The sequence below is a fragment of the Nicotiana attenuata genome, chromosome 7 (genome assembly GCF_001879085.1).
Source record: "Nicotiana attenuata strain UT chromosome 7, NIATTr2, whole genome shotgun sequence".
NCBI classification, from domain to species: domain Eukaryota; kingdom Viridiplantae; phylum Streptophyta; class Magnoliopsida; order Solanales; family Solanaceae; genus Nicotiana; species Nicotiana attenuata.
Window position 1 is genome coordinate 54,873,571 of NC_031995.1, and position 15,796 is coordinate 54,889,366.

A 15,796-nucleotide genomic window follows, 5' to 3' on the forward strand; every position below is an offset into this window, starting at 1 on the left:
TGCTATCTTCGGTTTTGTTCGATGTCTATCCCGTTCGATCTCGATGATTACCGGTCTCGATCTCGACAGGTACCTCGAACTTCGAACTTGGTACCTTATCCTCGTATCTCGGTCTGTCAAGACGTGGGGCTGATCCTCGATCCATCCCCTTAGTCTTGGTTAATTAGTAAAATTCGGTGGACCCGGTTTTAACCGTATACACTAAATTACAATTTACAAACCACAAGGAAAGTTAGTGCTATAAGGCCAAATCTTAGGAGACTTCTCTGAAATTATCTCTTTAAGTACAATCTAAAATCAATAGGTGCATAATACATGGCAACCGTACGCATTTGACATGACGAATTTCTCTATATAGTTTGAAATAAAGCCCGAAACAACTGCTAAGAGGGTGAATCCGCCTACTTTCCTAACAAAAGAATTACAAATTTCGAGTAGACAATAAATTAAGATATATCCCAACTAATTTGGAACAGAGGCATTGTTGTTGGAGTTCAGCAACAAATTGATTTGAGACTATATTAATTCATCTGGTTCTACGTCGTCAACGTCTTATAATTATATTGCACGGACAATTCATGTAGATCAACCTTTAGTATGACTTGCTCTAAAATTATGATCATAGTGTTGGACATAAATTTTTCCTATCAGTCGCTCCAAGAGAAGATGCCAAATAATTAAATAAACTAATACCATACATGATGCTGTGTTTTACAGAGCTCTAGCTTGTTAGGTTGTACATAAGTTACAAGAAAAAAATGGATGAATTTCATTCTCCATTCTAATTTCTGTTACAATATCAAAAAGTTAAAAAAGAAAAGAGATTCACCATTTGTAAGAATCCTCTTACTCTTCCCTCCTTCCCCCTATCCCCACCAGTTCTTACTAAAACGTAAAAACTCTTCCTATTACTCTCTACCTAATCTGCTGGTTGAAGTTAGAGCTGCCACATTTGCCTATTTTCTAGTGAGTGCTTGTCTGGAGAGAAATATGAGATGTCTGATTCGAATGTGTGAAAGGCCGATGATGTACAGGCAGGTGCATGTGATATTTGCCTGATTATTTTCTCACTTACCCGACGAAATAACCACAAAAACATCATCAAGGGACCACTTGCGTTGCTCTAACTTGCCTGCTGGATTAATCACAGCCCGCTCTGCAGCTGCAAGGCGGTATCCAATCACTATCTCTTGTCTTTGACGACCCCTTCTCATGATATCAGTGAAGCAGAGTTCTTCCTGGTCATACAGATAGAACTCTGCTGGCTTAATGCATAATTCATTTCCCTGTATTTGATAAATGCAGTCAGATAAAATTGATCCGCACTCAATGAGAAGATAAAAGAGAACTAAATGTAAACTCAGTAACAAAGAGCTTTATAGCTGTAGCTTCAACCAGGAAGGTCCCACCACAATTTAGCTTATCACTCACTTCAATGTTTTTTTCATACACATTCTATTCTTGAAAAGGCTAAGTGATAATACATATAAAATCATACACTATATTAAAGCATGCATTCAGAATATAAGTAAGTAAAGGGAAAAACAAATACCTCTTCCGCAAACAATTCTTCTAGCACACGATTAATCTGTTTGTCTTCTGCTACCATTGCAAGTGCCATGCTCACCAGTTCATTTGATAGCACGTAATCGCTTATTCTAGAGACTGAAACAAGATTTCTTGTCCTAGAATCCAATATCTCACTTATTATTATTGATCTGTCTGACGCCTGCTGCATTTCACGAATCCAGGAGCTCTGAGAAAACACAGAATGCCGTAGAGGAATCGACCTAGAATCTTTATTAGGAAGACGCTTCGACTGCATTAAATAACAATTCAGCAATTTCAATCACTATTTGAGGATTAACGACATCAACCTTAGTACTGTAACCCATTTTGACATGGGAAACAAAAAAAAAAAAGAAAAATAGGCCAGAGGAAGTGGAAGTGGGGATCATTAGCACTGAAGGGAGAAAGGAAAAAGGGAAGTGAAGAGAAATTGAAGATGGCAAAAAGAAAAAGTTGCACATTAATAGCGGAAATAAGAAATGTTTCTCAAAAACAAATACTCCAGTGAAAACTTTGGTTATATGTCTCAATTAAAAGTCAGCAACAATGACCTGGATATCTCGGATGAGGAGGAGGGTGGCAAGAGACCGTGAATCAGAGTGAACAATGGAGTCTTCAACAGATTCATCTGCAAGAATCAGAATCTATTCTCTTAGAGTTAGTAAACGGTGAACCAACAAAAACATGAATTAACATGCCAATATACTATCATCTGATATCAGTTTAAATCAAAATGATTCTCGTTTTTGCTTTTGCCACACAAAGGAAAATCAAGAGCAACTAGCCCTGCATTCAGATCCTTATTCACAAGTTAACGCCAAACATCTTGCCTGAATTGGGAAGTGTGTAAAATTACTAAAAAGATTCACCAACAATCTAGCACTAGGCTATATCAAATCCAGAAATATTAGTTTTGGCCAGGAAAATTTAAAATAAATACACATCTTTCATGCAACCAAATATGATCATGTTTTCTTCCAACCTTAATTGAGAAATGACCTTCTTTTAATATTTTTCCGGTTTTTCTTTTAGGAGATAATCAAAGATCTCAAAGTATGAGCACAACTTGAACTTACCGAATCAAATGTCTCCAAAGGAAGACCCTCCAAATGACGTCTAATCACTGCATTTCCCACATGATGGACAAGTTTTATGTTCTCCAGTCCTGAGATATCAAGGCCCCCATCAGTCAACTTCCTTTCTCTATCTTTCTCGGCAACTTCATTAAGCATCCATAATTCAGATCCTGGAGCCAATAATGCCTCTAGCACCTAACAAACAAAATGTGCAGGAGCCTGTAAAACTCATGAATAGTATCTATCTCACTGTTTAGGATTGAAACAATGTATTTGATTCTTGAAAAAGCTTCGAACAAAAAAAGTTCCAATGCTGGGATTTTTAAAGAAGATGGCATTAAAAGTTAACTCGAATTTAAATTAAAAAAAAAAACTATGTTCAGCCAAAGGAATATCAGTTTTCTCAAACTATTGTGTAAAGTATACCAGATAAAAGAGATGCTGACAAGAAAAGGGAATAACTAGAGAGTTCAATAGCAATTTGGAGTGGCAATTATCAAGCACCTAAAAACAAAGAGTAACCTAGATGATATCCAAGGGCTTGTAGCAGCATTTCTCCACATCAACTGGAAAAAATAGTAGGGCCAAAACTGAAATGTACCACTTTGAAACTGCAAATGAAAGTTTGATTTTTTGGTACAATTTATTTCTGAGTGTCACAGAAAAAAAAAAGGGGGGGCTCTATTTTGAGAGGGCAGATGACACTACATCAAGCCATAACGTCCAATCTGAAAACAAAGGAGCATTTAATCCATCTATTAAGAAAATTGACCCTGGGCTTAACTTAACCACAAAAGCAAGCTCATGAGGTGTGAGGATTGCCCAAAATCATATAAGGAGACAAATCATTTCCTCAACTAACGTGGACACTTTAACACCACCGACACCCAAGTCTGGACATCTGGAACATGAAGAATATAACATGGGGACCAAACATTGGCAAAACCAAGAATAACAGTGGGTATGGATCTGGTACCATGTTTAAGAAATGGACATCAGGCCTCACTCAACCCATTCCCACAACCAATGTAGGACATTCTAATATCATTGATTAGCTTACTAAGTTGGGATCACTCAATCTAAAACGAAGACTTACAAAAGTTTAGATGTACTAAGAGGTCGATTTATTGATGGTATTGGAATAATTAATCCCAACATAAAATCTCTCGTAAGATAGTACATCGCGTATACAAATAAATATGTAGTGTTTGATTGGCGGTATTAAATAATACCCACATTGAATCATTTTTTGAGACTGATACCCACATTGATTTATGCGACAATCTATATACTACTTCTGTCCCAACTTATGTGACGTTTTTTCCTTTTTTAGTCCATCCCAAAAAGAATGACTACATTCTATATTGAGAAATAATTTTACTTTAAACTTCTCATCTTACCCTTAATAAGCTGGTTTATAGCCACACAAATGTCCATGGCTTGTTTTAGACTACAAGTTTCAAAAGTTTTTCTTTCTTTCATAAACTCCGTGAGAATGCACGGGAGAAAAATCTATTATTAACAATGATACAATGATCCCTAATTTTACTCCTACTACATATGGGACTAGGACATATTCTATTTCTACTACATATGGGACTACGACATACTCTACTCCTACTACATATGGGACTAGGACTATTTACACATAACTATCTAACACTCCCCCTCAAGCCGGTGCATACAAATCATATGTACTGAGCTTGTTACATATATAACTAATACGAGGACCAGTGAGGTACTTGGTGAAAATATCTTCAAGCTGATCATTCGACATACAAGGCCACTAGACTCCGCCTGAGCAACAGAACAAGGTGGTTGCTAATAAATAGAAGTTGGCTGAAAGGTCGACGGAAAAATCTTAAAATAGTGAGGCTAAGCCAAATTCCAAACTACAAAATAGGTTTTAAAACACCACCAGAAAATAGAAACTTTTTTTGGAAAATACAGTTCACATCGTGAAATCACTGTTCACGCCAGTAGAAGTGCACTGTTCACGCTGAAAAAAGTGCACTGTTCACGCCGGAAAAAATAAAAGTTGTCCTAAAAAAAGTTTTGACAAAAAGTGGCCAGAATGGCTTACACGCGTCGGAAAAGTTACTGTAGCTCGCCGGAAACCTAGTTCTGACGGCGCGTGGAGGCGCGTGAGGGACTTTCTGCCGGAGTGATTGACTGGGGTTTTGTCCCCTGACTTTTCCGAACAAGATGGTAGTGTTGGTTTTTCGCACAACAGTTACCGATAAGGAGATAACGCAAATCAATCTTGAGTCATCAACCGGAAAGACGCACGGTGACTGACTTTTCCGTTCCGATGGGACTGGAATTTCTGGGGTTTGGTGGCACAAGGGTTTTAGATCTGATGGTGGTACTGGTATATGCACAGTACCACTATAGCAGTGATGAACCCTGGGAACAAGACGAAGTTGCCGGAAAATTGCACGGCGATGAGACCTTTCTTCTCGGATGTCGCTGGAATGACGCACAACGATAATTTTCTCACTGAAGCTCTGATACCATGTAAGAATGCACAGGAGAAAAATGTATTATTAACAATGATACAATGAGCCCTATACATAATACATATTCTACTCCTACTACATATGGGACTAGAACATATTCTACTCCTACTACATATGGGACTAGGACATACTTTACTCCTACTACATATGGGACTAGGACTATTTACGCATAACTATCTAACAAACTCCGTGCCCAGTCAAATATCATCACATAAAATGGAAGGGAGGAAGTATTATTTTTGGGTGATAGAATGTGGAATAAGAATACGTGTATTAACAATGCACTAACTAAACTATGTAAAGACAAAAATGTCCTTTAAAAGTAATTCATGTATACTAATTTCTTAATTGTTAATCATTGCATGACAATCTTTTCATTACTAATCACTGCATTATAATTCCAACATAACTAATATGTGAAGAAAAAGACTCATAAAGGTGTTACACCATGATTCCAGGGAATGAAGTCAACCTCCCCCCCCCCCCCCCCCACACCACCANNCCCCCCCCCCAAAAAAAAGAACCCCGTCAATTAAGCACCGGTAAACCTTGAGAACCTATTAAAAACCTGTAATAGTGCAGCGTGCTTGGACTTATTCCGAGATATAGGTCAGGTTTGGAATCAATGTCAATCAGATCAATAAAGGATTGTATACTCTTAGACAACCTTTTTCCCCATTATGTGGTTATGGAAGAACATGTTGCTTGACGTAAATTCCTGCTTGCTGTGGAGCAGCTTCTTCCTTATCGCTTTCTAGATCTTCTTACTCAACATATTTAGAATGAAAAAGGGAGGGGAACAAGACCCCCCCCCCACCGACACACACACACACACACAGAGAGAGAGACAGAGAGAGAGAGAGATTGACAGGAGAAATAGGCGATCAAGATGTAGGTATGTAAACTGCACCATAATCATATCGTCAATATCACGTCTCCAACCACAGAATAAGATTCTTTCTGGATATTTTGGAGGATCAGCTATCCTGGGGAATAGGCCTTTATTTACCTGCAAAAAGCAAGTCACTACATAAGCAAATACAAAAACTGAGCCAATGTCAACCATGCATTAGTTAAAATATCACCTAACAAGGATCACAAATAGTGAACTATGGAAGAGAGCAACCAATAGATTCACAAAATACAAATATACAAGTAATTGTGATACGCGACTCTGTTCTTGTCTTTGTTTTCTTATTTAAAGAACCATGAATTATGCGAATTATATTGCCTAACAGAGTGACAAATCGAACTAATGTTATACCACTATCTCTTGGTCACGCAAGATAAGTACCTTAAGTTCAGAAAAGGAACTAGAATACAGCACTCAATTGATTTTGAAAGCAAGGATAGCCAACACTAGTAAAAATTCTTAGGTAGTAAACAAGTTCCTATATATGATCCTTGCAAAACTTCTGCCAGAAATAACTCCTTTATCCTATTTTAGCTTACAGGGACCACCAACATCAGAACAGGCTTAGCAAATATAATCTCCAAGAATATTGAGAGGGTGTGACCAAATATCATGCAAATATTTATGCAGTAACAGTGGTGTATTTCATCTTCATTTTTGCCATATCTTAGGGTTATCATGCTTTACCAGAACCGCCAAACTATGGTAAATGAACCAATTAATGTCACTAAAACAAAAAACTTTAAGCTTTGTTGTCAACAGACTCATGCTAGAAACCTATGTTGCAGGGACTCTTCAAGAGTCCTGCACCCGTGTCGACACAACATGGGTGTGGGTGTGGGATCCACATCGGATTTGGTCAACTTATCTTGGGTGCTTTGACTACATCTATGATCAAGAAGTATAGATTGATTGGGTATTTGGTTTGTTTTTTGGGTTTATGTCGTATATACATATACACACACGCGCGCGCGCACACATACAAAATATGAGAATTCTTTTGCTATTACACGAGATATCTTATAAATAAAGTATTAGGTGTTTATAAAGAATTAAATTTTATTAATTTGAGTTCAATAATTTTAATTAATCGAAATATATACTTATTTTTATCAAAATATATACTTTATATGTCGAAATAAACATTTATTGGTTGTATACCAGCACCCATATCCGTAGTTGGATCCATACCCCCAATCCTAAATTTATGTGATGAAGAATCTGACCTCTAGATCCACCCGTATCAGATACCCATACCCGAGTCCAAGCAACATAGCTAGAACTCTAAACAAAATCCAGAATATAGTGAATGTCAAACTTGTTTCTGGTCAAAGGAAGCTCTTGGAAGATCCTGGCAGATACCGAAGATTGGTCGGTGAACTGAATTACCTCACAATTACACGACCATATATTTCATGTGTAGTACATGTCATCAGTCAATTCCTCCAAGCCCTGTGTAAAGGTTATTGACATGCAGTAATTCATATCCTCATATACATCAAAGGAGCTCTAGGACAATGATTGGTATATGAAGACAAGAGTCAATTAGAAATTTTTTGAGGAACAATTCCTCACAATAAAACGAGAGTCAATTAGACATTGTTGGATATATTCTGATGACGGTTGGGTCGTTCTCCATCAGATAGACGTGGAACGTCTGGATATTGTATCATGTTTAAAGGAAACCCAATCTCTTGGAGAAGTAAAAAAGCAAGTCTAGTGCAGAAGTGGAATTTCAAGCTATGGCTCTTGCTACATGTGAGCTTATCTGGTTAACACAACTTCTCCAAGAGTTAAGGTGTGTAGAAGTCAAGCATATGAAGCTAATGTGCTACGATCAAGATGCTCTTCTCATTGCCTCAAATCCTGTTTTTTCATCGAGGACAAAACATATAGAAGAGGCCTATCATTTCATTAGACAGAAGATCGAGTTTGGATGCATAGCCACCAGCTTTGTTGGCTTGAATGATCAGTTGGCAGATGTTCATACTAATCCTTTAGAGGACCCTGGACTGAATACATTTGGAACAAGCTTGGAGCTTATGATATGTACACGGGAGTGTTAAGATATTTGATGTTTAGCATTAAATCGGCATGATTTAACTATTGATTTAGGGATTTGACTAGGGTTTTTATTTTGTATTTATATGCTGACCAAATACGTGTACATTGTAATTGCTATAAATTCCCTATCAAGCTTAATTGAGTAATCAACCTTCTCCATTCTCACGTCCTCCCTTCTCCTTCTCCTTCTCCGTCTCCTTCTCCTAAAAGAACAGTAACTAAGTTTGTAAAGCCAAATGACGACTGTGCTCACATATCTATCAAATCCCTCACCATTCCAGGGACCTATTACATATGTAATAAATTAGCAACATAAGACGTGTACACCACCTTGCATGGAAGTATTAGAAACTTATAGCCTGTTTGGCCAAGCTTCTCCAATCCTAGAAGCAATTTTTTTCAAAACAAAGTACTTTTCTTTTTTTCCAAATTGAAGTGTTTGTCCAAGCTTTTGGAAGAAAAAAAAGTGCTTTTGAGGAGAAGCAGTTTTGGAGAAGCAGCAAATAGTAGCTTCTCTCCAAAAGTACATTTTTGAAAAGCACGTTTGAGAAAAAAAATACACTTAGAAGCAGTTTTTAAAAGCTTGGCCAAACACTAATTGCTGCTCAGAAGTGCTTTTCAAATTAATTAACCAAACACAAACTGCTTCTCATCAAAAGTACTTTTGAGAAAAGCACTTTTAAGAAAAAGCACTTCTCAAAATAAGCTGATTTTTACAGCTTGGCCAAACAGGCTATTAACTCCCATGGAATTGTTAGAAACTTAGTGAAATATGAATAGATGGAGCATTCTAGGACCGTCAGTTAAGTATAACATGTGTAATGTATCTCACACCTATAAATAAGTGTATCTTGCACTTCATTGTCATCAAGTTTTCCATACAGTTTCTTCTCTCATTATTCCCAATATATCCATTTTAAATGCATAAACAAGAGATCATAAGTAGCATTACTGGCTCAACCAAGACTAAACAACATCACATGCTTAATTCATAAAATTTAAGCAAACAATAACAGGACGTGGAGCTCCACATTAGCTGTGAAGAAGCATGAAGAAAGGAGAACAAGATGCAATAGCAAATCAGCAGAAATACTTGCATCTCAAAGTAAAACCGAAAATGTATTTAACTTTTTCCGGTACTAAAGGGAAATATAAAGGTGGATCAGAAAGGTGTAAGAAGGTTTGCGGTATTGACCCAAAGAAAAGATTAAAAGGTATTCATCGAAAGGGAACAGTCAATAAATCTAATCACAAAATTCCACAGGAATGCCAGATGACCATCAATTTTAGAGAAGAAAAATACCTCTGGCAAGGGACCTGGTGCATAGGTATCATCATCTTCAGCTATGACAAGGACTTCATCACCTTCTTTTAGAACATATCTATCATCAGGATTTATGATAATCTTCCCCCCATCAGCAGCAACCTTAACTCCACAAGGAATTGCATCTGGAAATGATACCAGTACATCTTTAAAGGGTACACCATCCAATTGAGGCCACCGTTTAATGTAAAATTCTGCATTTTCAAAGCCCAAAATGTCTTCCCAAATCTGCCATATTGGACAACAAAGAGAATTAAACAAGAAAATACGTATTACTCGTCCGCAGAGACCAACAGCTACCAATAACAGGATCAAGCTAAAATTGAGAAATCTATATTACTGTGATATGGCAATCAGTAGTTACCTCTATATTATTGTTACTCTACAATGAGTTTTCTCGTGCATATCAGTTGTACATTAAGTGGGCATGTCATGAGGGTATCATTATGGATTTCCAAAACAATTTGGTAAATGGCTGTGATCGTCTTCCATTTTTCTGTTCCTCCTGAACAAAGGTGTATCAACTAACTGTAACTAAGATTAACTAACCTTAGTAGTATGCAGATGAAAGTATCAGATCATCATTCATTTGCAGCTTGGGAAGGCATGTTCCCAAAAGAGCACTCAAAGGAAGAATAACCTTATACTAGATCTTTAGCCCCGAAAAGACGTGCATCAAATTTCAGGAGCATTAACGGCAGAATAGTTTGAAATAGCAACAGAATTATTTATCTAATGACCACATGTAACTGTCAACATGTTTACAGCAAAAGCAATCTAGAAAATTTTCTCCTCACATTTTCTGGCTATGTATAGGTAAGATTAACAAGGACCTCAACTTCGCCTCTGTAAGCTTAGAATCTATGTGAGGACACATTGCCGGTCCAAAGCTCAGATAAAGGAGGGTTGTGGTAGGTTACGCCCAGTATAAAACAAGTTAATATATGAATTTCATAATATTGAACTTCTACTGGAGTGAAACAGGTACAAATGGAGCAAAATGGGTTTTGCGGAACAGACCCGAAGTAGTTTGGAAAGTGTCATCGTTGTTGTTGTTTTTTCATCAACATGGAACTAAAAAGGAAGAGAATTCTTCTGGTCCAACCTTGCAAGTTTTTCAGGAAATTTAAGGCACAAGTGTGTCTGGATGCGCACTCATTGAATGCAACACTAATGAGTATCATTAGCCAATACATACAAGAGGAACCAGAAGGACTACAGCATGTCTAGATGACAACATAAGTGGTACAAAGCTGCCAAAGTGAGCAAGTGAAGACAAATGAAGAAATAATGTAAGAGAACTATATATAACTGACCTGAGCAAGGCCAGGCTGCAAAGCGCATTGTATCATCAACCTCCCAATCACATCATGAGCAACAACTGTTTCAATAAGTTCACCACCAACAAGCTTCACTAACGGTTCGTTGTCGAGATCACTCATCTCCACAACAACATGACCTCTCAACCCCTCTCTTACTCCAGTTAGGCTAAGTACAACCCTTAAAGCACGTGCATCACTCTAAAAAGAAGAAAAATTGGAATAGTTAGTCTGAATTATCTGCTCTAAAAGGAGGAAAAACTGGAATAGTTAGTCTGAATTATCTGCTTGTTTAGAGCCTGAAGATTCATTTGTGAAAAGCACCTGATCAGCATTCTCATCAGATGCTAAGACAATAATTCCACGTGCTTTCGAGACTGAGACCTGCATGCGCCATAGAAGAACAAAAACAATGAGAAATAACTATAAGAAAGAAGGAATTGAAAGGTTAAGGGGATTAAAGAAGAATATGACACTAGTTACTTTTACCTCACAGAGTAAATTAGGAAATTAGGATAATGAGGTAAAGGAAATGCGATTAAAAGATAAGAGGGGGTATCAGGGTCAACAAGGAAAAGAAAAAAGATAGGCTCTCACACCTTTTTCAAATCAGCAAGTATTAGCGGACTGCCACTTCTGCAGATCACTGAAGTTCCCATGAAGTCGAATTCTAACTTTGCTATGTCCATCTCCATCTCCTCTTTGTCTCTTTCCGCAAGCACAACGACAACACCACCACCAATGCTCTTGTTTGCTATTGCTAGCTGCTTCAAAAGTGACCCCTGTAATAAGAAAATACCTTTACCCCTCTGTGTCATAATCAGTGTCAAAAGTCATGATTAAAGCAGATAATTCCTTCCCTATAGCGAAGGCAACACCAAGTGAAGTTTGCAGCTAACCGAAACAAATATGTTCGATCTGAAAGCTATTCTAGAAGTATCTCTTTCCTCTTCTCCAGCAAGATCTCTCAAGATTCAATGGTACTATCTTACCTGCAAGCCTACTATCGACGATTTGCAGATCTTCACACTACCAGATAATTGAGAAGGTAATGAGAATTAAAAAGTCACTCTTTCTTGTATAAGGTAGGCTTGCTATCTTTTTTCCTTTCGTTGTTCTATTATTAAAAGAAAAGAAAACCTATATCAAGTCTCTCTTTTTATAAAGTACGGTAATTTTATAAATCAAATCAATATCAAGCCTACTTGATTTTCCTTGCCAAAAGCACCTTTATTCAAGATTTTCATTTTACTTGTCATGTAGGAAAAGAATTCAGCACTAAAGACCCAGACAGAGAGTTCAATTAACAGCTGAAAAAGGCATAAGTAGAAGTAAAATGTATTTCTGTAACAAACTATTATCGATGAAGAAAAAATCTCACTAACTTAGATTATATTATTTACAAGTCAATGTACGATTTGGGTCCAACCATACAACCTTGTTGCACAGCCATACAGGTGACAATGTGTGTGAGTGTGTGACTGTATATATTAAAATCCAATGATTCATCAGCGTCCAATATGTTTTGATCGAATGGACTGTAAAAAAGATGGATTTGGACCAAAACTTTTTTATGGATCATATAAATCTATTGGATTTCGAATGGATATAGATTGCGGATTGCCCATATCCAATATACATCAATCCAGATCCAATCTCTATCTTTTTCCTACCCAAATAAAGGCACCTTAGAGCAAAATCCTGATAGTACCAAAAAGTCACAACATTTTAAGCGAGATACTATAGACTTACCAATTTATCACTCCACCCAAGAATAAGAATGTGATTACTTTCAATCACCTCACTCTTTCCTTTCCGTAAAGAATCCACTTTTTCTGAAATAGCATCTGAAACAAGCCCCAGCATCATAGCAAATATGAGCATGCCTCCTGAGGTTATCAAAACTGAAACTATCCTTGGCCCTGCACCAGCCATATCAGCATGGGTTCCAGAGTCTGCTACGAAGCTCCAAGAAAGCCAAAGAGCTTCAGTAAAGCTGCCATCACCAACGGCATAAAGTGCCAATCCTCCATAACTAATTAGAAAGAGAGTGGCAAAGAGAAGTGCAAGCAGCTTTGCATAAGGGTAAACTGAGAAACACACATCCACCATGTAAGCAATCCTTTTCTTCAATGGAACCTCCTCCTTTTTGGTAGTTTTCCTCTTTAAGAGATCAATTATTCTCGGAAGAGAGTCAAGATATTTGTACAATACAAATGGAGTAACGAGGATGAAAACCACCATGTACAGAGCAACTATTCTACTGTCAGCATTCCCAAAATACACTAGTGAATTAAATTCTTCTAGCTCCGTGATACCAGCACTGGCAAGATCAACATGGCTACAAACTCTGCGAAGACTAACATTCTCCTCCTGCAAATAAACCATTCCTCACCGTCAACTTTCGTACTGAGAACCAACTATTTAATGACAACAAGAAATCAAGAAATTAAGTAAAATTGAGGGTTTCTTCCAATAAGTAGTGACTCTTTTCTTTATTTTTGGCGATAAGTAGTATTCATGCTTTTTCCAACAAACAGTAATTGAAAACTATGTTTATAGTTTGAATGAACACCGGAGGAAAAGACTTCGCGAATTTAGCAGTGTTTGTGGGGACTAGGGAGCATACCTGAAGCTTAGAGACTTCATTCCGCAAATATAATGTGTGAGATACTGATAATGTACAAACAAACTTAAGCTGCAATAAGGGGAAATAATTGGTCAATACACTATAAACAAGAACCATAAACCTAACGGATAGAGAACAGAAATGTTTGATATCCAGAAAAGGTTATATGGGCAAAAAATTCGAACCAAAACATTAAAACATACTACTACACTACTATGCAATCTCTCCATCCAATTTATAAAAATCTTTCCTTTTTGAGATGTCTCAAATGTTTGACATCATTCCATTCCAACAGATTTCATACTTTTCAAGAATTCAAATTCGCTAAACTATTCGTATTTTAAAGGTTTAAACTATAGGCAATCTTTACCAAACTAACAATTCGACCATTACTTTAATTGTTTTTCCAACATCATTTACATAATACTACATATAGGTCAAACTAACATTTCAAATTAATCCAGTCAAACACAAGATACATAAAATGGGACAACGACGAAGTACTATGCCACTACATAATATTATTCCCTCTATCTCAATTTATGTGATGCACTTTCCTTTCATAAAAAAAGATACGTTTCTATATTTAGAAACATTGTAGATTTAAACTTCTTATTTTACCCTTAATGAGATAGATTTATAGTCACACAACTTCACAAGTTTCAAAAGTCTTTCTTTCTTCCTTCAACTTCGTACCCAGTCAAGCTGCATATGTAAATTAGGACGCAGGGAGTATTAGATTTCACATTTCTGCAAGTTATTTTGGTTATAATTTTTCCCGCTTACTGGGGAATCGAACAGAAATGCAAGAAGTCAATAGGAAATAGAATGGGAAAAGCATTAAAAACACAAACCAAAAAAAGGAACCAGGAACTGTTATGACCAGAAGTTCTTCGAGCATTAGAGGAGTTAGCTGAAGTAGAAGAATCTGATGACAAAGCTGAAGAAGAAGCTGGATTCGAGACATGAATTGACAAAGCATTCAAATCTCTCTCAGCTTTCAGCTTCGGCTTCGGCTTCGGCTTCATCTTCGGCTCAGCCTTAGCTCCACCCTCTTCACTAGTCAAATTCAACGGCATAGACTCGCTACGAGCGGGTAATTTTGACAATTCCAGCTGATTCCTCTGTGATTTGGAAGTTGACTTGACGTTGACTCTACTCCTAGCAGTATGAGGTCCCAGAAAAGAAGGAAAAACGTAGTCACGATCACCAAATCCGAAGTTTGCATCAACACTTGTGGATGCGGAAGTTGATGTGGAGGTAGAAGGGGCGGAGTACGTATTAGATTCAGAGGAGAAGCGGGGGGAAGACGGTCGAGTAGAAGAGACACGACGAACGGCGGGGAAAAGTGGGCCCGGGAAGTGGGCGGCGGTAGGTGTTTTGTCGGCGATAGTTTTCGATTTCTTGAGCAAGGGAGGTCTCTCCGGCTTGTCAGGGTTCGGATTCGGATTTGGAGCTCCATCTCTGTCGGGCATTTGTCCGAATGGAAGAAAAAATATATATAATGAAGAAGCACGGAGAAAGAGGATTTTGGAGTGAAGGAAATGGGTTAAATGAGTGAAGAAGGAAATGGAGAAGCCATGGGACTGAGAGATCACAGAGAGAGAGAGAGAGAGAGAGAGAGAGAGAGAGAGAGAGAGAGTGACGAGTGACTACTGGAGGTTATGTTAGTTTATTGTTCTTTTTCTTTTTCAGTTGGGAGTGAGCTGAGTTTGTAACGTGTGTGACATAGATGGGCTTTTAAAAGTTAAAAAATATTTAAAATAAGTTAAAAATTACTTAGAACAAGTTAAAATGAATAAGTTGGGCAATTAACTTATAGCTTTTTGTTTTAAAAGATATTATTGCTGAAAAATCAATATTTTTAAGCCAATCCAAACGGGTTTAAAGTTCTCTTTCCCTTCTTTAATTCCTTGAAAAAAAAAAAGAAACATTAAATATTCAGAAATTCCTAAGTTAAAATTTTGGAATATGAAATCCACCAAGAGAATATTTTATGACATAGTAATTGCATCGTCCTAGTGAAACAGAACCCTCTGACCCGCAACAATTCAATGATCATCAAAATATGGACTCAGTGAAGTTGAAGTACTTATATTTTGAACAAATTCACGTTAATGAACTGAATGTTTTATTTGATGAATAGCCTAATACGCATATCTACTTGTTTTATTTTGATATTCAGATTCTTTTACTCCACGAAGTTTTAATTAGGCACTTGACTCGACCAAAATATATAGTGTGTGTTGCTCACTCACTCCCACATGAAGAACATATCAGATCCACCTCAAATTATTTAATGCTACATTATTGGTTAGTTTAACAACATAAAATTTTTTAGAGAATGCATAAAGACCCCATTCAACTTGTCCTGAAAAATTAT

At 37.2% G+C, this 15,796-nt stretch overlaps 1 protein-coding gene across 3 annotated transcripts; it reads right to left on the reverse strand.

The window, feature by feature from the left end:
- On the reverse strand, positions 652-15,111 carry LOC109229124 (ion channel DMI1). Of its 3 annotated transcripts, none has more exons than XM_019394456.1 (12): positions 14,268-15,110; positions 13,414-13,482; positions 12,537-13,157; positions 11,384-11,566; positions 11,109-11,168; positions 10,782-10,985; positions 9,445-9,693; positions 6,075-6,173; positions 2,646-2,840; positions 2,121-2,213; positions 1,553-1,819; positions 652-1,286 (listed from the first exon to the last, which is right to left on the reverse strand). In XM_019394456.1, exons 1-12 carry the CDS (start codon positions 14,886-14,888, stop codon positions 1,068-1,070), a joined length of 2,880 nt encoding a protein of 959 aa, XP_019250001.1. In that variant the 5' UTR covers positions 14,889-15,110; the 3' UTR covers positions 652-1,067. The 3 variants fall into 3 exon arrangements, with proteins under 3 accessions (XP_019250001.1, XP_019250003.1, XP_019250002.1); XM_019394458.1 differs by having other exon boundaries at positions 1,068-1,286; positions 14,297-14,379; XM_019394457.1 differs by lacking the exon at positions 652-1,286 and having other exon boundaries at positions 1,616-1,819; positions 2,121-2,197; positions 14,268-15,111.